Raw genomic sequence first — 23233 nt, forward strand, 5'->3', positions numbered from 1 at the left:
GGTGTGTGTTTGTATGTGTGTGTGTGAATGTGAGTGCGTGTGTGTGTGTGTGTGTGTGTGTGTGTGTGTGTGTGTGTGTGTGTGTGTGTGTGTGTGTGTGTGTGTGTGTGTGTGTGTGTGTGTGTGTGTGTGTGTGTGTGTGTGTGTGTGCGTGCGTGTGTTTGTATGTGCGTGTGTGTGTGTGAGAGAGAGAGAGTGTGTGTGTGTGAGAGAGTGTGTGTGTATGAGGCCTGCCAGAGTCAAGAGGGGTGTGTAAGAGGATCTGATAGAGAGGCCTAATGTCCTATTAAACTCTCACTCTGACCCTCAGGGCCAGGCCCCACTTACAGTATTACAGCAGACACACTGGACAGAGGCTCCTCACAAACCCACTGGACAGAGTCTCCTCACAAACCCACTGGACTAGAGGCTCCTCACAAACCCACTGAACTAGAGGCTCCTCACAAACCCACTGGACAGAGGCTCCTCACAAACCCACTGAACTAGAGGCTCCTCACAAACCCACTGAACTAGAGGCTCCTCACAAACCCACTGGACTAGAGGCTCCTCACAAACCCACTGAACTAGAGACTCCTCACAAACCCACTGAACTAGAGGCTCCTCACAAACCCACTGAACTAGAGGCTCCTCACAAACCCACTGAACTAGAGGCTCCTCACAAACCCACTGGACAGAGGCTCCTCACAAACCCACTGGACAGAGTCTCCTCACAAACCCACTGGACAGAGTCTCCTCACAAACCCACTGGACAGAGTCTCCTCACAAACCCACTGGACAGAGTCTCCTCACAAACCCACTGAACTAGAGGCTCCTCACAAACCCACTGGACAGAGGCTCCTCACAAACCCACTGGACAGAGTCTCCTCACAAACCCACTGGACAGAGGCTCATCACAAACCCACTGGACAGAGTCTCCTCACAAACCCACTGGACAGAGTCTCCTCACAAACCCACTGGACAGAGTCTCCTCACAAACCCACTGGACAGAGTCTCCTCACAAACCCACTGGACAGAGGCTCCTCACAAGCCCACTGGACAGAGGCTCCTCACAAGCCTACTGAACTAGAGTCTCCTCACAAACCCACTGGACAGAGTCTCCTCACAAACCCACTGGACCGAGGCTCCTCACAAACCCACTGGACAAAGGCTCCTCATAAGTAATGACATCATGTTTAAGGTCGCTACTGTTCAGATCAGATCAGCCTATACTGATATAGTGGAAAAAGGTCAATATCGACTGATAATATCGGTGAACCGACACACTCACTCAATAACTAAAATACACTGGGGGTTACTGATTAGAGCAGGCAGACATCTATTTATATTAGTTATGACATGTATATGCATGTATGCACGAATGTACACATGAGCGCACTCGTGCACACACACACACACACACACACACACACACACACACACACACACACACACACACACACACACACACACACACACACACACACACACACACACACACACACACACACACACACACACACACACAGGCTTTGTCATTACTGATCTCTAGAGTGGGGGAGCAAAGCTCTCAACCCAGTCAGCTGCCCTTTCACTAGAATAACACACCTCTGCCCCATGACAGCCTGCTCCACTGTTGTTGATGTGTGTGTGTGTTTGTTTGTGTGCGTGTGTGTGTGAGTGTGTGTGTGATTGTTTATCAGGGAGCACTGTGGTTAGGTTGTAATGGGGTGTGTGAATATGTATGTCTTGTATAGTCTGCAGGGTGTTAATGGCTTGCGTGTGAGTAATTACTTATATATACTGTACATGTGTCTGTGTGTATGCATTGTTTGTTAAGTGTACGTGTGTGTGCATGTGTTGTTGGGGGGAGCAGTCCTACAGGGACACCTGGGTTAAGGGGAGGCATGTTATTTTGTATATACAGTGTGTGTGTGTGTGTGTGTGTGTGTGTGTGTGTGTGTGTGTGTGTGTGTGTGTGTGTGTGTGTGTGTGTGTGTGTGTGTGTGTGTGTGTGTGTGTGTGTGTGTGTGTGTGTGTGTGTGTGTGTGTGTATGAGTGTGTGTGTGTGTGTTTATGGTAACAATATGTGTGTGTGTGTGTGTGTGTGTGTGTGTGTGTGTGTGTGTGTGTGTGTGTGTGTGTGTGTGTGTGTGTGTGTGTGTGTGTGTGTGTGTGTGTGTGAGTGTGAGTGTGAGTATGTGTGTGTGTGTGTGTGTGTGTGTGTGTGTGTGTGTGTGTGTGTGTGTGTGTGTGTGTGTGTGTGTGTGTGTGTGTGTGTGTGTGTGTGTGTGTGTGTGTGTGTTTGTGTGTGTGTGTGTGTGTGATGGGTGTATGAGTGTGTGTGTGTGTCTTTGTGTGTGTATGGGTGTGTGTGTGGGTGTGTGTGTGGTTGTGTTTGTGTGTATTGATGTGTGTCTGTGTCTGTATGGGTGTCTGTATGGATGTGCGTATGGGTGTGTGTCAGGGGAATTAGAGAAGCTGACAATAAGGTTGGATTAGACCCTGGCGCTTCGAGGGCAGCTGGTCTGGGGCGTTGCTTGCCCTTTGGATGCCAGGCAGGGTTAGGGGTTACTGTGTGTGTATAGTGTGTGTGTGTGTGAGGGGGGGTATGCATGGTGACCCAGGTTGTCATGGGGGCATTGAGCAAGGACATAGAACTGCCCCACATAAACAGACAGAACTCAGTCAGTCAGGCTGAACAATATTCACCTTTGTTTCCCAAGTGTTTTGGTTCAGTGAGGGAGAAAAGTAGAGGGTCTACAAGCACCTGTTGGTGAGAGGCCCCACTCTTAACATCACCCTACCCCTCACTACCTCTCCCTCCCTCCCTCCCTCCTCTTTCCCGGCAGTCTCTCCTCAATCTCTTCACTCTCAACCTCACAATTTTTCTCTCTCCTCTTTCTCTGCCTGTCCACACTCTTCTCATTCTCCACCTCTCACCCTTCCCTACTCTTTCTCTCCTCTCTCACCCTTCTCTATCTCTCTGTCTCTCAATTTCAATTCAATTTAAGAGCTTTATTGGCATGGGAAACATATGTTTACATTGCCAAAGCAAGTGAAGTAGATCATAAACAAAAGTGAAATAAACAATCAAAATTAACATTAAACATTACACTCACAAAAGTTGAAAAAGAATGAAGACATTTCAAATGTCATATTATGTGCAAATAGTTAAAGTACAAAAGGGGAAAAAAATAAACATAAACATAGGTTGTATTTAAAATGGTGTTTGTTCTTCACTGGCTGCCCTTTTCTTGTGGCAACAGGTCACAAATATTGCAGCTGTGATTGCACACTGTGGTATTTCACCCAGGAGATATGGGAGGTTTTTTTCTCTAATTTTTTGTGGGTCTGTGTAATCTGAGGGAAATATGTGTCTCTAATATGGTCATACATTTGGCAGGAGGTTAGGAAGTGCAGCTCAGTTTCCACCTCATTTTGTGGGCAGTGAGCACATAGCCTGTCTTCTCTTGACAGCCAGATCTGCCTACGGCGGACTTTCTCAATAGCAAGGCTATGCTCACTGAGTCTGTACATAGTCAAAGCTTTCCTTAATTTTGGGTCAGTCACTGTGGTCAGGTATTCTGCCACTGTGTATTCTCTGTTTATGGCAAAATAGCATTCTAGTTTGCTCTGTTTTTTTGTTAATTCTTTCCAATGTGTCAAGTAATTGTCTTTTTGTTTTCTCATGATTTGGTTGGGTCTAATTGTGTTGCTGTCCTGGGGCTCGCTCTCCCTCTCTCTCTCTCTCCCTCCTACTCTCTCTCTCCTACTCTCTCACTCTCCTACTCTCTCTCTCTCTCTCTCTGGCTCATCATGGAGAATATAAGATAATCTTTAAGAATTCAGTTACTAATGATTTTCCCTTAAGCTTGACACAGCTACTTTTGGTCTTGCATATCAAGGGGTTTTGGGGATTTTGAGATTACACATTCCTCAATAGCTGGAGCCCTCTTCTCCTCTCTCTGACAGATAGTCCTGCCAGTCCATCTAACATATCTACTGTGGCATGCCAGGTAGTCGCCAACATGTTCATTCAATTAGACCAAACTGACCAATGCAAATCTGGGATCATTTAGTGTTGGGGCAGCCGGCTGAGCACAGTTTGCGACCATCATTTACCCGTCTTGCATTATTAGCATTAGTGCTAACCCACCTTCACTGATTACCACAGACAGCAAAGACTCATAGAGGGAATCCTTTCCATCATGAACCACCTCTCTGTCTCCTACAGGACAACAATTGACTCTGGTATAAGGACAGGGAATTTCCCAGAACAGAGCATTCTGGAGACGAGTTGTCAAGGAGCTATGCTCCCTAAAGAGTATGTGTATTAAGAAAAGATAACAGTTTCAAGATGCACGATTCCAAAAGAGCATAACTCCTTTTCAAAGAGCCAAGACCCAAACTGATACGTTTTATATCTAATTCCTGCCAAACTGTTTGAATTTAAATTGAATTCCTGTTTCTCAGTTAGTAATAGTCTGGACTAATCAATTCCACCTGGCCGACCAGCGATTAGCAAAACGCTTGGCAGAGGAATCTTAGTGATGACTTCTTGGTAAAGTGAAAAGTCTGAAAGCCTGCTTCTTCCTCCAGGCCATAAACACCAGCACTCCACTACTCAACACACACGGTGTTTTGTTTGGGCTCTCTCTTTGTGTGTGTGTAACTGTGTTTGCATGTGTCTCTGGCTCTTATTTCTTGAGGATTTGAGGGCCACTGCAGAGCAAAGGAAGGCGAATTTCCCACACACGGTTGTTTCCCAGCTGAAACAGTTTGGAACAGTTCGGACTTGTTTCTAGCTGAAACAGGTTGGAACAGTTCGGACATGTTTCCCAGCTGAAACAGTTTGGAACAGTTCGGACACGTTTCCCAGCTGAAACAGTTTGGAACAGTTCAGACATGTTTCCCAGCTGAAACAGTTTGGAACAGTTCAGACATGTTTTCCAGCTGAAACAGTTTGGAACAGTTCAGACATGTTTTCCAGCTGAAACAGTTTGGAACAGTTCAGACATGTTTTCCAGCTGAAACAGTTTGGAACAGTTCGGACATGTTTCCCAGCTGAAACAGTTTGGAACAGTTCAGACATGTTTCCCAGCTGAAACAGTTTGGAACAGTTCGGACATGTTTCCCAGCTGAAACAGTTTGGAACAGTTCAGACATGTTTCCCAGCTGAAACAGTTTGGAACAGTTCGGACATGTTTCCCAGCTGAAACAGTTTGGAACAGTTCGGACATGTTTCCCAGCTGAAACAGTTTGGAACAGTTCAGACATGTTTCCCAGCTGAAACAGTTTGGAACAGTTCAGACATGTTTCCCAGCTGAAACAGTTTGGAACAGTTCAGACATGTTTCCCAGCTGAAACAGTTTGGAACAGTTCAGACATGTTTCCCAGCTGAAACAGTTTGGAACAGTTCAGACATGTTTCCCAGCTGAAACAGTTTGGAACAGTTCAGACATGTTTCCCAGCTGAAACAGTTTGGAACAGTTCGGACATGTTTCCCAGCTGAAACAGTTTGGAACAGTTCGGACATGTTTCCCAGCTGAAACAGTTTGGAACAGTTCAGACATGTTTCCCAGCTGAAACAGTTTGGAACAGTTCAGACATGTTTCCCAGCTGAAACAGGTTGGAACAGTTCAGACATGTTTCCCAGCTGAAACAGTTTGGAACAGTTCAGACATGTTTCCCAGCTGAAACAGTTAGGAACAGTTCGGACATGTTTCCCAGCTGAAACAGTTTGGAACAGTTCGGACATGTTTCCCAGCTGAAACAGTTTGGAACAGTTCGGACATGTTTCCCAGCTGAAACAGTTTGGAACAGTTCGGACATGTTTTCCAGCTGAAACAGTTTGGAACAGTTCGGACATGTTTTCCAGCTGAAACAGTTTGGAACAGTTCAGACATGTTTCCCAGCTGAAACAGTTTGGAACAGTTCAGACATGTTTCCCAGCTGAAACAGTTTGGAACAGTTCGGACATGTTTCCCAGCTGAAACAGTTTGGAACAGTTCAGACATGTTTCCCAGCTGAAACAGTTTGGAACAGTTCAGACATGTTTCCCAGCTGAAACAGTTTGGAACAGTTCAGACATGTTTCCCAGCTGAAACAGTTTGGAACAGTTCGGACATGTTTTCCAGCTGAAACAGTTTGGAACAGTTCGGACATGTTTCCCAGCTGAAACAGTTTGGAACAGTTCAGACATGTTTCCCAGCTGAAACAGTTTGGAACAGTTCGGACATGTTTCCCAGCTGAAACAGTTTAGAAGAGTTCAGACATGTTTCCCAGCTGAAACAGTTTGGAACAGTTCAGACATGTTTCCCAGCTGAAACAGTTTAGAAGAGTTCAGACATGTTTCCCAGCTGAAACAGTTTGGAACAGTTCAGACATGTTTCCCAGCTGAAACAGTTTGGAACAGTTCGGACATGTTTTCCAGCTGAAACAGTTTGGAACAGTTCAGACATGTTTCCCAGCTGAAACAGTTTGGAACAGTTCAGACATATTTTCCATATTTTTCCAGCTGAAACAATTTGGAACAGTTCAGACATGTTTTCCAGCTGAAACAATTTGGAACATTTCGGACATATATTATCATTACGTTTTTTTACATTTTTGTTTGTTGTCGGCTCTTCGGGGACGCAAAAAAAAATCTCGAAGCAAGCCGAAGTCTACGCCCTCTCTCCTTCTGTAGCTCAGTTGGTAGAGCATGGTGCTTGTAACGCCAGGGTAGTGGGTTCGATCCCCGGGACCACCCATACGTAGAATGTATGCACACATGACTGTAAGTCGCTTTGGATAAAAGCGTCTGCTAAATGGCATATTATATTATTATATTATTATCTTCGATTGGTTAACAGTAGGGATTCTTCAGCGAAGTGCCTGTTGTCATTCAACGAGAGACGACTCGTCCTCATGCATATTTTTTCACTGGAAAAATACTACACCAAACACAAAATTGCATGAATAAGAACTCCTCTGCAAAAACTTCAAAATTAATGACAGATTTCTTGAAGTTATCTTAGATTAATTCTGACTATTTTGAGGAAGCGTATAATGGACAAACAGTACTATTGCCATTTTTTTCTCATTTTTCTAGCAAAGTTATTTTAAGGGAGTATGCGAGCACACTTGTTCGGTTTGCCTAGCCGAGTTCGGCTAGGAGCCAGCTGAAATGAGACATTAGCTTACGACGTTAGCTTACTGTATATGAGACAAGGTTCCAACAGCAGTTCCAACAGCTGGCAGTTTATGGGTAGCCAGATATCCCAGAGTTGTAAACAGGGCCAGGGAAATATACACTATATCTGGGCTTTGGGTTTGAGAGCATAGCTTATCAGTGGAGGGTTAACACGGCCTGAGGATCACTGGAGCACTGGGGAGCAGCAATGGTCTGTGTACACGCCAATTTCTTTGTTCTTTTTGCACCGTTTATCTTATCAAGTTTGGGATGTGCATATCATTTTGTTTTCTCTATTGACACAGGGTCTGACCCTAGCTAGACCTCCTCCACTCTCTGCTCTTCCTCTGCCCACCCAGCTCTGGATGACTATTAGGTCACTGGTTGCTCAGCTAGTACTGGCAGAAGGGGAGCGTGTTCATACTCATACCAGCTAGCACCCAGCCCTGATCAGAGCATGAGATGAACACTGGGAAATGTAATAAATAAGAGCCAGAGAAAGCACAGGTGAGAAACTGCGCCTCACAATTTGGAACATGACAACGCAAAAAGGAAAACAATCCCTTGGGAAAACGCTTTTTAACACATACAAGTTCATATTTCTCTCAAAACACAGTCACACTTACACAAAGAGACATGCAAACCACCCCTCCACACACAAATAAACACCCAAGCTTAAAACACACAAAACACATTTTGTTTAAACAAAAAGGTCAAGGCCTTGTGGAAATACAAATGGGGTCACCGAATCACAAAAAACCCCACAGAGGACACATACTTTTGGTTTAACTGGATCGCAGCTTTAAAAATCAACATAAACTGGGAACAAACCAACACAAACCTATTATATTATGATGTATTTCAAGACAACCTGCAAGTGGTGGTGGACTTTGGTATTTTGATGATGCACTATTTGCGCTCCAGCTAAATACTACATGGTAACGTCTGTAAAAAAACAAAAAACATACAACAAAAGGAGAACTGACAATGGGCATAGCCCCAATCCACAGAGGAATGGTAGGCAGTGCAGAAATGCATCATTGTTGCTGCTTTTCACACTCATAAACTCCTGGAAGTTGGCATCTCTCTTCACAGTATTTTTCACACACACACACACACACACACACACACACACACACACACACACACACACACACACACACACACACACACACACACACACACACACACACACACACACACACACACACACACACACACACACACACACACACCAGAGGTCTTCAGGGATTAATGTCAGAATAATATAATACATGACCTAAATACATCTGGTTGGTTTCTCCTATTGTGAGTCAGCGTAGCCAGGGTATATATGCATCTTCTTATGAAAAATGACTGAACATCACTGTGTCAATCAGGCTCACTGTAACATGAACTGAAAAAAGCTACCTGTTCTTGTTGGGGAAAAAAACAAAAATGAACTGCTTGAGTTAGTTTACAAACAAACACTATGAAAATGTATTTTGTCTTCCTATAAAAATCTAAATAAAACAGCCTATGTGTGTTCTGAGAACTGTAAAAACAATATGTTTATATATTTTTGACACAATCCCTAAACCATTGTCACAATCGTCGTATGGAGTAGACCAAAGCGCAGCGTGGTTAGAATACATTTTTCTTTATTAATGAAGAACACAAAGAACACTTAACCAAAACGACTGTGACCGCTATATAAACAATGTTCTAACGTATAACATAGACGATAACCCACAAAAACCCAGAGAAGATGGCTGCCTAAATATGGTTCCCAATCAGAGACAACGATAAACACCTGCCTCTAATTGAGAACCAATATAGGCAACCATAGACCTACATAAACACCTAGATGGTAACAACCCCATAAATCTACAAAACCCCTAGACAGTACAAATATCCTAGATGAGACAAAAACACACATATCACCATGTCACACCCTGACCTAACCAAAATAATAAAGAAAACAAAGAATACTAAGGTCAGGGCGTGACAACCATAAAGACTAAGTCATCTTGTCAGAGTTGACAGAGTAGCTGGTGAAAGAGGGGGAGGTTTCTGACCATAAAATACAACATTCAATTTCAAGAAAAAATGCCTCAGACTCTCTCAGGTGTGAGCTTTGCCCTGTCCTCATCCACCTCCTTCAAAGCCTCCTGTCCCAATATGAATGGCATCCTGGGGATTGACTACTTAGATAGCCTTCCTCTCTGTTTGGTGATGCATTGTATGTGAGCGCGACAGGGTGATAAAAACCACACAAGCATGGGTGGGATGGGGATTGAAAGGTTAGCAGGCGAGGGGGTGTCTTTCTATTCTCTCCCCTCCATTACTTGAGTACACATTCAGACACAATCCCTTGGCTCCATTGTGTGGGGATTACTACAACTGAATGGAATGGCTGGGGGTTTAGCCTCAGCTAAAGGCCAGAGTCAGAGCATATCTTGGCCCGGAATGACTTTAAATCCACTTTACATTTCATCAAGTCATCTTAACCAAGGTTCAGATGTATTCAAGATTCATCTAAACTTAACCCTGAAATATAACATCTTTCAAAGGAGAGTTTGGTTAAAGGCTTGCTTTTGCCAATACATAATCGGTTCACAGTTGAAAGATCAAAGGTCTGGGTGCGAGTGGATACATCTGACATGTACAGTTGAAGTCGAAAGTTTACATACATTTAGTTTGGAGTCATTAAAACTAGTTTTTCAACCACTCCACACATTGCTTGTTCACAAACAATAGTTTTGGCAAGTCGATTAGGACACCTACTTTGTGCACAACACAAGTTTTTTTTCCCCAACAATTGTTTACAGACAGATTATTTCACTTATAATTCACTGTATCACAATTCCAGTGGGTCAGAAGTTTACATACACTAAGTTGACTGTGCCTTTAAACAGCTTAGAAAATTACATAAAATTATGTCATGGCTTTAGAAGCTTCTGATAGGCTAATTGACATAATTTAAGTCAATTGGAGGTGTACCTGTGGATGTATTTCAAGGCTTACCTTCAAACTCAGTGCCTCTTTGCTTGACATCATGGGAAAATCAAAAGAAATCAGCCAAGACCTCAGAAATAAAATTGTAGACCTCCACAAGTCTGGTTCATCCTTGGTAGCAATTTCCAAACACCTTACCTTACCTTACCATGTCCAAGCAAGTATAAACACCATGGGACCACACAGCCGTCATACCGCTCAGGAAGGAGACGCGTTCTGCCTCTTAGAGATGAACGTACTTTGGTGCGAAAAGTGCAAATCAATTCCAGTACAACAGCAAATGACATTGTGATGATGCTGGAGGAAACAGGTACGAAAGTATGTATATCCACAGTAAAACGAGTCCTATATCGACATGACCTGAAAGGCTGCTCAGCAAGGAAGAATCCACTGCTCCAAAATCGCCATAAAAAAAGCCAAACTACGGTTTGCAACTTACTAATAGGGACAAAGATCGTACTTTTTGGAGAAATGTCCTCTGGTCTGATGAAACAAAACAGAACTGTTTGGCCATAATGACCATCGTTGTGTTTGGAGGAAAAAGGGGGAGGCTTGCAAGCCGATGAACTCCATCCCAACCGTGAAGCACGGGGGTGGCAGCATCATGTTGTGGGGGTGCTTTGCTGCAGGGGGGACTGGTGCACTTCACAAAATAGATGGCATCATGAGGGAGGAGAATTATGTGGATATATTGAAGCAACATCTCAAGACATCAGTCAGGAAGTTGAAACTTGGTCGCAAATGGGTCTTCCAAATGGACAATGACCCCCAGCATACTTCCAAAGTTGTGGCAAATTGGCTTAAGGACAACAAAGTGAAGGTATTGGAGTGGCCATCACAAAGCCCTGATCTCACTCCCATAGAAGATTTGTGGGCAGAACTGAAAAAGCGTGTGCGAGCAAGGAGGCCTAGAAACCAGTTACACCATCTCTGTCAGGAGGAATGGGCCAAAATTCACCCAACTTATTGTGGGAAGCTTGTGGAAGGCCACCTGAAACGTTTGAGCCAAGTTAAACCATTTTAAAGGCAAAGCTACCAAATACTAATTGAGTGTATGTAAACTTCTGACCCACTGGGAATGTGATGAAAGAAATCAAATCTGAAATAAATCATTCTCTCTACTATTATTCTGACATTTCACATTCTTAAAATAAAGTGGTGATCCTAACTGACCTAAGACAGGGAATTTTTACTAGGATTAAATGTCAGGAATTGTGAAAAACTGAGTTGAAATGTATTTGGCTGAGGTGTATGTAAACTTCCGACTTCAACTGTATCTGCTGCAATGCGGCTAGGGAGGAACAACTATATGGACATCTGTGACTGCAATGGAGATGTCCAGCAATCCGTCCGTAGAGTCCAGAGAAGTCTGGCTGAGGTTAATGATGTGGTGCTGGCCTGGGCTCCTGTGCCCATCGGGTGCACCGGCTGGCCTAGCAAACAAGATCGTTTACCTCTCAACTACTCCACTGACCTTGGTGATAAAAACCCTGGCCAGTTCAGACTGCATGGGAGACAATTATTTAAGGGAGAGTAAGGAAATGAGAGGGCATTGGGGGAGGGAGTAGGGGTCGAGGTGAGGGCACTGGTCAGGAGGGTGGCTTGTGGCCGGGGGGTAGGAGATTGAGTTTGGTCTCTCATGCAGAAATGGGGGTGTGGGTGATTGAAAGACAAGTGTGTCCACATAGCATAGCAGGTATTCCACCAGAAAGCAGGATATTAATGTGTGGAGGAGGAATTGTGAGTGACTGATTAGGAAGCAGTTCTGGGGCCTTGACTCATAGCTAAGCTCAACTGAACAAAGCTCCTCTGCTTCACATCTGACTCTAAACAAGTGTGGAGCCTTAGGGACTACAGGTAAATACATCATAAGTCATAAAGTAGGTGTTTTAAAAATCCCTGCTTAGATATGTGAATGAAAAAAGGAAGACGTAATGTGAGGAGAATATATCTCATTTGTAGCGGTATGGCAGAAAGGTAAGTTGACATGCCACACGCAGCCTTGATGTGAAGAGGAGCCGTGTGCAGCAGGGATCGGTGTTAGGGCAATTCCAGTATGTGCTTTCCCTCTGGGAGAGAGACAGGTTGCAAGCGGAGGGAGACGTTTTGACAAGTTCCTGCTCTTTCTTTATCTGGGTTATGAAGATAAGGTGTTCACACAACACCAACGTCACAAACAGACAAGCAGCACACACACACACTAAGCAATGTTGTTTTTTCCAAACAAGTCGCAGGGAACAGAGGATGGAGACCCCTCGCTAATGATTAACATACTGCCAAAAACAAACAGACATTTACTACAGAAAACAGCCTGATTATTTCCAGGAAATACCTGCAGATGGTAACCGAGCAAGCACACCAGCCATGGAGAATTCCTTAAATAAACAGCTTCCTGAACATATCTATCTTCAACTATTTAGAATTAAAGTCCAGTTTGATAATGTCAGCATCGCTTGACCAAATGTAATCACTTATGTCTTATGTAATCACTTTTTCCCCCTGAATATTGGCCCACTGCTCCTCTCTGTATATTGCAGAGTCAGTCAATACTAAGTCATAGGCTACTAAGTGAATATTATGTCTACAACATACAGGTACAGTCAGGTAAGCTTTCCAAATTAGCCTACTATGAATTTGAGACAATAGGTACGTATGAAACACAGTTAGTGAACTGTTCCACTTCATTATGGACTAGTTGACTAATTGTATTTCATAAATACATATTGTCTCAGTGACCTTGTCTCAGAGTGTTTCTACTCTGTTTCTATTCTATTCTCCTCCAGAGACAGATTTTGAAGACAGTCAATCAGTCAGCTGCGGGATGCCAGGTGGCTAGCGTGCCAGTCAGCCAGTTTCTGGTGGTATCTAGCTCCTGGGGCACAGCCTCTCCTCACACATGGAGCCTGTCTGGGCACGGCCAACCCATGACACACTGTACTGGGCTGGGCTCATACTGGGAACGACTCATTGAACTGAGAGGGTGGAGGGGCCTGAGAGAGCATGCAGCTGCAGCGGGTTGGTCTTTCACCCTGCTCTTACCACACAGCCATATGGGCTAGGGTAGTGTATGCCTAGGCTAGTGTATGGCTAGGCTAGTGTATGGCTAGGCTAGTGTATGCCTAGGCTAGTGTATGCCTAGGCTAGTGTATGGCTAGGCTAGTGTATGCCTGGGCTAGTGTATGCCTGGGCTAGTGTATGCCTGGGCTAGTGTATGGCTAGGCTAGTGTATGCCTAGGCTAGTGTATGGCTAGGCTAGTGTATGCCTGGGCTAGTGTATGCTTAGGCTAGTGTATGGCTAGGCTAGTGTATGGCTAGGCTAGTGTATGCCTAGGCTAGTGTATGGCTAGGATAGTGTATGCCTGGGCTAGTGTATGGCTAGGCTAGTGTATGCCTAGGCTAGTGTATGGCTAGGCTAGTGTATGCCTGGGCTAGTGTATGCTTAGGCTAGTGTATGGCTAGGCTAGTGTATGGCTAGGCTAGTGTATGCCTGGGCTAGTGTATGCCTGGGCTAGTGTATGCTTAGGCTAGTGTATGGCTAGGCTAGTGTATGGCTAGGCTAGTGTATGCCTGGGCTAGTGTATGCCTGGGCTAGTGTATGCTTAGGCCAGTGTATGTGCGTGTGTTTATTGTATTGTTTGTCATTTTTTTATTTAACCATTATTTAACTATGTAAGTCAGTTAAGAACAAATTCATATTTACAATGACGGCCTACACCGACCAAACCCAGACGACTCTGGGCCAATTGTGTGCCGCCCTATCAAACCCCAGATACATACACATCTACCCTACCTTATCAAACCCCAGATACATACACATCTACCCTACCTTACCAGATTGTGAGATTATAAAGGCGATGGAAACAGAGCAGGGCAGGAACAGTCCTGTATTTTGATGATTTTGTTAATTTCTCCATTGAAGTGATGTTGATCCTCTCCCTCTCTCCCACCTGGCGAGATATGACCTGAACCACTCCATGGCACCCTGTTCCCTATTGTCCCTGTCCAAAGTAGTGCACTATATAGAGAAAAGGGTGCATCTAGGATGCAGTCCTGGGTTGGTTCTGCCACAGCAGCAGTTCAGGCAGTTCAGGCCGGGCATGAACAGGCTCAGGCATGTGGGAAGCAGTGTGTGGCATCTCAAAGGCAGCAGCAACACTCACTCAACTGTTAAATGGATACTATTTATACTTACGTAATGCGTTGGATGTTGGGTATATACAGACATATATCCTTGTTTAATTTCATAATCAGAAATGATCACGCTTCCTTTTTTACAAAGTAACATAAAATCAATGCCTCTCTATGTCACTAGTTTTTGTTTACTTTCTTAAAGCCACAATTTAAAACATGTTCATTTAAACAGTACTGCTAATTAAAATGACTGTCGATCAAAACCCTCTTCCATGTGAATTATATTACACACATACTATCAATCAGGCTTCAGATTAAATTGAAAAGCAATCAGCGACGGGAGGGTTTTAACAAATCAATGGTAATCTAATTAAGCAATAAGGCCCGAGAGGGTGTGGTATATGGCCAATATACCACGGCTATGGGCTGTTCTATAGATGCTATATAACTGTTCTTATGCACGGCGCAACGTCGTAGTTGCAATGTAACCTACATCTGTTATTAAACTTAAGTGATGATGCCTCCCTGTCTTTGTCTATTGGTGCCATTCCAAGTCCTTACCATCTCTCACTCGCTTCCATTACCATTACTCAGCAAATTGTCTAGTAAAAACTTACCTCCATTACCATTACTCAGCAAAATGTCTATAAAAAAATCTAAAATAAACATTAGTGCATTTATATGCACACTAATAATTCGATATTAAACTGATTATGGCAGTAGGCTGAGTATGACCTTAGTCATTTAAACGCCTTACTCTGCTGATCTTAAATCGGCGTAAGGTAAAAAAATCGAAGTCAGCATACGCTGATTAAAACACCTGGTTTTCTGAGCAATTTTTGAAATTGTTAAGACATGTAAACACCTTCATAGGCGTTCCAGCTGTGTATTTGATCTATGCATGTGCTAGCACTAGCCGCGCGAGCCTCCCTCTTTAGCACGAGTGAAGTGAGTTCGGAACAACTGTATTCATGTGTCATAGAAGTAGTTTTCACATACAAACTCTATATGTCTGAACACAGAATCCCTTCCCAAAAATAACATGTTCGCTGTGGTACAACATTTATTGTGATTGACGATTTTCTGCATTTATCAGACTGTCATCAGGTAGCCTGATTTCTGATGTGTCCATGTAAACAGGATTATTTGGACAATTGTGTGTCTTGCAAAGCACGTAAACATTTTAATCAAACTATTATATTAATCTGACTATCCACAATAATCACATTATTGAGTGAATGTAACCGTACTCCTTGTCAAGCCGAAGTCTGATGTATAATCCCATCAGTAGTTTTAAGAAGCACTTTGAAACTCCTTGACGTTTGTGTGTATAAGTCTATTGAGAGGACAAGTTATTATTCTTTCATTAGCATTCTAGATGGTTTGTGTTTCTGGTAAGTAACAAACAGCCAGACCATAATAAGCCTGCAGCGAGAGAGGCAATGAGCAGCTACTGAAAACAGACTTACTCTAGCCTCTAACACATGGACAAGATGACAGAGCCACTTATCATTACATCATTTATCATATTTGACCCCCTACACTAGGGTTGAGTCCCAAATGGCACTGTTTTCCCTTCATAGTGCTCTACTTTTGACCAGAGCCCTATGGGTCCGTAGCCAGGAGTTAAGAGGCTCGGTGGAGTTGACAACCACCACTTAAATCATCAAACATACTCTTGCATCGGCTCGCTTCTCCAACCCTCCTTTACATTCCTATTCCAGGTCTTCTTCAGAACTACAGCTGTTTAGTTAAACAGATGATAAAGCTTAAGCCTCTTTAGTGTGTTTCCTTTTTACTGTTTCATGGCCTCGCTTATCTGGTTCTCTTACTATGGAATAGAAGAGAGGATCTACTTGCCATATGCCACTGAGTATGACCCATAAATCCATTAGAAAACTACTAGGATAAGATCCTTCTTCTCCTTCAGGCTTTAAAGCAAAAACAGGGCAAGAGACGGTTGGTCAGTTATTGTACGTTGATGTTGGTCTGGTGGTTAAACATTTAAATTACTTGTTATTTTGACTTGAGAGCACAAAGGAATATGTTTTAATGGCTGTTAAAGTAATCAACAAAAAGAGAAACCCTGATAGCATTTACCTGTTAAAAGCTATTTTGGCTGCAGAAAATTCACACATTACTTTATTTATTTAAAATCGACTACATGAATAAGACTGTATGGCGATGTCTAAAACAGAAACCAAATCTGACTGTGGAATTATTAAAAGGTATGATTCAGATATTACACCAGTATAACTAAGTGTAGAGGCTCTTGCACCACAAGGCACCTGATTAGTCAGTGCCATCATCTTTTTGTGTGTAAATACTATTTTGAGAGAGTGAGAGAGAGAGATGGAGAGTAAGGGGGAGAGAGAGAGAGAGTGGGAGACGGAGAGTAACACAGAGAGAGAGAGAGAGAGAGAGAGAGAGAGAGAGAGAGAGAGAGAGAGAGAGAGAGAGAGAGAGAGAGAGAGAGAGAGAGAGAGAGAGAGAGAGAGAGAGAGAGAGAGAGAGAGAGAGAGAGAGAGAGAGAGAGAGAGAGAGAGAGAGAGAGAGAGAGAGAGAGAGAGAGATGGAGAGTAAGGGGAGAGAGAGAGAGAGTGAGAGACGGAGAGTAACAGAGAGAGAGAGAGAGAGAGAGAGAGAGAGAGAGAGAGAGAGAGAGAGAGAGAAAGAGAGTGGGATAGATAGATGGAGAGTAAGGAGAGAGAGAGAGAGAGAGAGAGAGAGAGAGAGAGAGAGAGAGAGAGAGAGAGAGAGAGAGAGAGAGAGAGAGAGAGAGAGAGAGAGAGAGAGAGAGAGAGAAAGAGAGAGAGAGAGCGAGATGGAGAGTAAGGGAGAGATGGAGAGAGGGGAGAGAGAGAGAGAGAGAGAGAGAGAGAGAGAGAGAGAGAGAGAGAGCGAGAGAGAGAGAGAGAGAGAGAGAGAGAGCTTTCACTAGCATGGTATAGTATCATCTTCCTCCCAGCAGCTGCTGAGTTCCTGTTATTTTACCACAGATTCATCACGGATCGCTGAGAGTCAGAAATGCATTCCATGATTCAATTTCCCCCCTCTGCATTCTTAACTAAAGCCCCCCTCCCCTCCCCTCCCATCTCTCTGTATCTCTACTGTAGCTACATAATCATTAAAAACTATTAACATCCTCATTCTCAGGGAGTGAGTGGACCTGAGTTATGTATGTTGTAGTGACGTTTTCGGCTTTATTGTATGACTATGTGGTAAAGTCAGATCTGGGTTCCAATACTATTTGAAATCTTTAAGATACATTAAGAGTTTGCCTTAACAATGAACCCAGGTCTTGTAATAATGAAGTCAGGGCATGGCGGTGCTCTGCTCTGTGCTGCTACAGATATTGACAGGACTATTGACAGAACCTCTAGAAGGGCCATCAGCGGTTCAATTCATGTCCCTATTGATCAGATTATTTAACCGATTGATCCCATCAATGCTGATGGATGGATAGAGAAGAGAAGACAAAGAAGAGGAGAAGAGAGGCATGAAGCCAAGTGAAGACCTCCGGAGCAGAGATAGACATACAGCAACAGGAAGGGTCTGGTAGAAGGAGACAGTGGACTCCATCCCGTAATGATTCATCATCGATACAGTCTTGAATTTATTGAATTACCATGTCTCAGTAACTCTCCTTAATCCATGCTTAAATCAAGTCAACTACATACAGTAGTTGCTGCAGGAGAAAATTCTTAAATCCTGAAAATAACCTAATGACCATAATACCCTTGAACAGTACTCTAACTACAATTACATTACAGTGGAAAACATATTTACGAAATATGATGAAGCATATTTGTACTGATTCTATAACACATAACTTTCATAGTGCATTATTATTCAGTTCTTACCCCGTTGTAGCAGCGTTTCTCCTCGGAGCCGGTGAAGTGGTATGGCTGCTTGGTGTGGCACTTCTGGATGAAGTCCTTGAAGAAGTTGTTGACGTCTGCCAGTGAGATGACGCAGACGGCCGAGCTGGCCGTGGGTTCCGGGGAGTCTGGCTTGGATCGGGCGAAGGCAGCAAACAGCACGTCCTCCCTTTCCTTCAGCCCCATCTCCTGCCTCAGCTCGCTGCCCGCCTCGGCCACATGGGCTGCCTGGAGGACATTAAACACCTCGACGCTGGCCAAGCGCCGCCGCCGCCGCCTCTCCGTCAGGATGCACTCAAAGGGCATCTCCACATAACGCCGCAGCTCCGGGTCGGTGCCGCACATGCGGACGATGCGGGTGTGGTAGACCTGCGAGCTGCGGCCCTCACGCTGCACGGTGAGGAAGTAGGCGTGGCTGCCGCTCTGGAAGGAGTAGACGTAACGCAGGTGGTGGCCTCCGCGGAGGCCCGGGGCCAGGTCCATGTAGGACTGGTCGGAGAAAAAACGGAAGCCGTCTTGGGTTTCTTTCATCTGACGCACTGAGATGGTGTGGTGCTGTGGCTGCTGGGCCTGGGGGTCGGAGGTCATGCGGGACGGACTTCCAGTTCCAGTGATCTCCGAGTTCCCCACGAAGAACCGTACCACGCCTCCGCTCACCATGTTGAGCACACGGGAACCCAGGGGGCTGGTAACACAGTCGGGACAGCCCTGCTGTCCTCCATCATCTGTCTTGGGTGAATACATACAGTTCACCTCCTTGTAAACATTCCCTCTCTCCACCAGCAAGTGGCGACGGCAGACACCGGCGTCCGCGGAGCTGCAGCTGAACAGCTCATCGTCATAGTAACGCTCCACCAGCAGGGCCATGTTATTGTTGTCCAACACAGCGTTGGGCTTGCCAGCAGCTCCATCCTGGCTACTTGGGCCACATTGCCTTTCGACACCAGCATCTGACACTGGCCCGGTCCAGTACTCTGACAGCTTGGTCAGGTTCTCTGACAGCGCATAGATCCTGTTCACAGCACCAACGTAAACCGTCCCCTCGAAGGTGACCAGGTTCTGTATAGCGGAGTCGGCCTCGAAGATGGGCAGGTTGTAGGTCACAGAGAGGTTGAGCTTGGAGTTCTCGGCCGGTTCATCACATTGACCTATCACCTTCGAGGAGCACAGAGCCCAGAGGATGATCATGATGTCCAACAAGCAGATATTCTTCATCCTGTTCCAAAATAAGCCACAGAAAGAGAGAAGCTACATTACACTGTGTGTTTTAGTCAATTAGCAGACAGGCTTATCCAGAGCCACTTATTATCTCATTCAACTAAGGTTAGGAAAGTAAAATAAGGGGTGACTTATTCGGGACATTCATAACAATAACACAAAGAAAACACCATCAAACATAATAATGTTGGCGTCTAGACTTCCCTCACGTGTTCAGAGAGAGCGGTGTGGAGAAAAAGGAGCATTCTCTTGATAAAAATAGGGATTAGAAAAACAAGAGGGATCACTATTGCTTTGTCAGGCTCAAAAATGGGACTGTGTGTCAGGGTCTAAAGCCGTGGTCTACTCACTCCAGCACAGCACCACGACAGTGAAATCACTGTTACTAAATGCTGATAAGACTTGGGAGCATTATGGAGCCCCACTTCAATATCAAACACATCAGCACTTCTACTATGACTCTATTATTGTGAACAAGCCAGTCAGTGAAACTCATGTTGACCGACAGACAATAACGTTTTATTGCAGTAGTGTTCTGCAGTGCTGACCGAGCAACACTCAGTACCACTTCGGTGGTTCCAAATTCCAGATCTCTGGTTCCATTCCGGCCACAGTGCGACCCAATGGGGTGAATCACCGAGGATACAGCAACCCTCTCTGGTCTGTAGGGCGATGCAACCAACCAACCACACAGCTAAGTTTAGAAAACTTCCCCAAAGGAGTGGTAGCTAGAACCCCAATTAAAACAAGTCAGGTGGACTATGAGTGGGGCACTGTACAAAATGATAAATAGTTGGAATGCAGGCCACTTAAAAGGCAATCCACTGGGGAATGCTTTTAAGGTCTGTCAGAGAGAGAGAGAGAGAGAGAGAAGAGAGAGAGAGAGAGAGAGAGAGAGAGAGAGAGAGAGAGAGAGAGAGAGAGAGAGAGAGAGAGAGAGAGAGAGAGAGAGAGAGAGAGAGAGAGAGAGAGAGAGAGAGAGAGAGAGAGAGAGAGAGAGAGAGAGAGAGAGAGAGAGAGAGAGAGAGAGAGAGAGAGATAGATAGATAGATAGATAGATAGATAGATAGATAGATAGATAGATAGATAGATAGATAGATAGATAGATAGATAGATAGATAGATAGATGGATAGATGGATAGATAGATAGATGACGAGAAAGAGAGAGATTTCAGACCCTAGTTAATCAGAATATTTGCATGTAGGGATTCGCCTGCTTGGTCCATATCAGCACATTTTGTACAAGTGGTGAGAAGACAACAAAAACAGCAGGAGAGGTCAGCAAGGAGAGAACCCCCTTAGCATCATTTCCTAATATCCTGAGTGGAGTATATTTCTTGATTTAACAATACATTGTTGTTGTTTCTCTATTATAGGCCAGTTTTGTACTTGATATTTAAATGGATGATTCCACAGCAGCCAATACATATGTAGCCACTATAGGCTATGAAAACTATGTTTATATCAATATAATGTAACATAGCCTTTCTTGATTACTGCAAACACGTGATTGATTAACCCCCTGAAACCTAAGGGTTTTCTCAATGAGTTGTACCTCCCTAAAACATTACATCGTTATAAGAATGTAATAACATTATTGACCATCAGTCCAGAGTTCTGATTCTCTATTTTAGGACACTTGGGGTCATCACAGACAAATATATACAATTCTAGTGATGGAGAGGAAATGGGGGCCCCTCATTCAAAACTATTTTCAACGATGGATGGGAGTCAAAGTGGCATGTGCACATACTAGAGGAATGACTAGTTTGTTTTTTACTAACAATTATGAGTAAGCGTGAAGAACGAAAACACATTTCATTGACTCCATATGATTGTACCATTATTGGTCCCCGTGTGGCTCAGTTGGTAGAGAATGGCGATTCCCACGGGAGACCAGTACAAAAAGTATGAAAATGTATGTCGCTCTAGATAAGAGCCTTTTTTTAATGTACCACGCACCTGCTCCCGTGTCCCGTCCTGATACAATTAATTTCTTATAGGAGGTGTTATTGCAAGTAACTAGTAAATACAGATTTGATTAACATAATCTTAGAGGATATATCGTTATTTAATTAAAGAGAGGGAAATGATTCATGAGAGAAACTGTTGAGAGAAATCCGCGGAACATTCTGTGAGGCTATTCTGGAGATTTTGGTTAGTGAAGCTTATCATTGCAAAACGTAGGCTATTAGGACAATACTATCATTTAATCAATAAATTAAATTATTCAGCATTGGCTAGCTTTCTGATACGCATCTGAGCAAAAGCGTATTGACGAGCGTTTCGTGGATGCCTAATTTTAATAGGCTAATTAAAAGTAAAGCAAACTTAAATAGCATTATTAAACCAAGAATACATTCAAAATTTGTCAAAAATAGAACGTACCTGTCAGTTAGGCAACTGTCTCAGTTATGTTTGGGTTTCTTCTTTCAAATCATAGTAGGCTACACAACTCAGGATTCCTCACAAGAGACTGTGCGCATTGACTTTTTGACAGCCGAATAACAAATGCAAAAGATGCGTTTGACTTTGAATACTGTGCCCTTTTCTCTTTATTTTCACAAAGAATACAAACGTTTGTCCTTTACTCAGACACAAGAAGACCGTTTCTCAATCTGTTTTACAAGATGCCGACCTGTGTGACTCAGGAGTGTGAGGTGTAGATCACGCACACTGACATTCAAACCCCCTCCGTTTTTTTGTCTGCTCTCGTAGCGCTCCTCCTCTATAAACGACTCTGCTGCGAGAGGTGGTGAGGCGCCGGAGTTCACACAGGTGAATTTCATAGGGTTTCATCGATGGTACTCGTACATTTGACTGTTTAGTCTTTAGCTTGGTCCCCACAGTGTGTGTTAATAATTACGTTATGCCATAACAAGTCAATAAAATAGCCTATATACTGTGTGTACAAAAAATAAATAAAGCCTTCCTAATATTGAGTTGCACCCCACCCCCCTGCCCTCAGAACATCCTCAATTCGTCTGGGAATGGCCTCCACAAGGTGTAGAAAGCGTTCCACAGGGATGCTGGCCCATGTTGACTCCAATGCTTCCCACAGCTGTGTCAAGTTGTCTGGATGTCATTCGGGTGGTGGACCATTCTTGATACACATGAACCTGTTGAGCATGAAAAACCCAGCAGTTCTTGACACAAACCAGGGTGCCTGCCAACTACTACCAGTCTATGTCATGGAAAGAGTAGGTGTCCTTAATGTTTTGTACACTCAGTGTAAATCGCTGTTGAAGCAACTGTTGAAGACTAGAAAAACTATTTAACATTCCACCTGAATTTCCACTCCCTAAGAAAGACCACTGACTCAGTCTGCTTGTCAAGTTAAAACGGCTTGCTCAGCCGTAAATAAAGAGATATATTTTGAACACTAACCCAACTGAGTGTGTCACCTATGAATCACAGTGGGCAGCACAACAATCCCTTTGTCCTACTTCCTGAAACCAGGCAATCGAAATGAAAGGGAGTTGGAAATCAAGATAACAGTGTGTAGAGTTTAAAATCAAATGAAAAGGCATACTGGTGTTAGCTGTAATAAGTAGGTAGGATCCTATTCACTTTCCACAGTGAATGTGAGGTTATTTTGACTTCAAAAGGAGATGCTGAAGTGGAACAAGTGACAACAGAAATAGAGAATAACAGTAGTGCCCTTCAGATGACTTCATTCGAGTGTGGTAAACTGGTGAATGTAACATGTGAATCAGGTGCCATGTGCTTGGGTGATGTGCACACTTACCACAGTTTACCTGCTATGGTCTTCAACCCACATGGCAGTAGTTGTAGTCTATTATTTTAGAGTGTTCTGTACCTACTGATGATGCTGATGTCTCTGGGAATCAAT

The 23233-nt window shown here is 43.9% G+C and overlaps 1 protein-coding gene across 1 annotated transcript in view; it reads right to left on the reverse strand.

Moving 5' to 3' along the window:
- Positions 1-22080, reverse strand: part of met (MET proto-oncogene, receptor tyrosine kinase) — a 90240-nt gene extending 68160 nt beyond the window's left edge. Inside the window, exons 1-2 of the mRNA XM_052466267.1 lie at positions 21769-22080; positions 18145-19378 (exon numbers count right to left, since the gene is read on the reverse strand). Of these exons, the coding sequence (XP_052322227.1) occupies positions 18145-19377 (1233 nt within the window). The 5' untranslated portion in view covers position 19378; positions 21769-22080. The remainder of the gene's footprint in view (positions 1-18144; positions 19379-21768) is intronic.
- Between the last annotated feature and the right edge of the window lie 1153 nt (positions 22081-23233).

The sequence above is a fragment of the Oncorhynchus keta genome, chromosome 17 (assembly GCF_023373465.1).
Source record: "Oncorhynchus keta strain PuntledgeMale-10-30-2019 chromosome 17, Oket_V2, whole genome shotgun sequence".
NCBI classification, from domain to species: domain Eukaryota; kingdom Metazoa; phylum Chordata; class Actinopteri; order Salmoniformes; family Salmonidae; genus Oncorhynchus; species Oncorhynchus keta.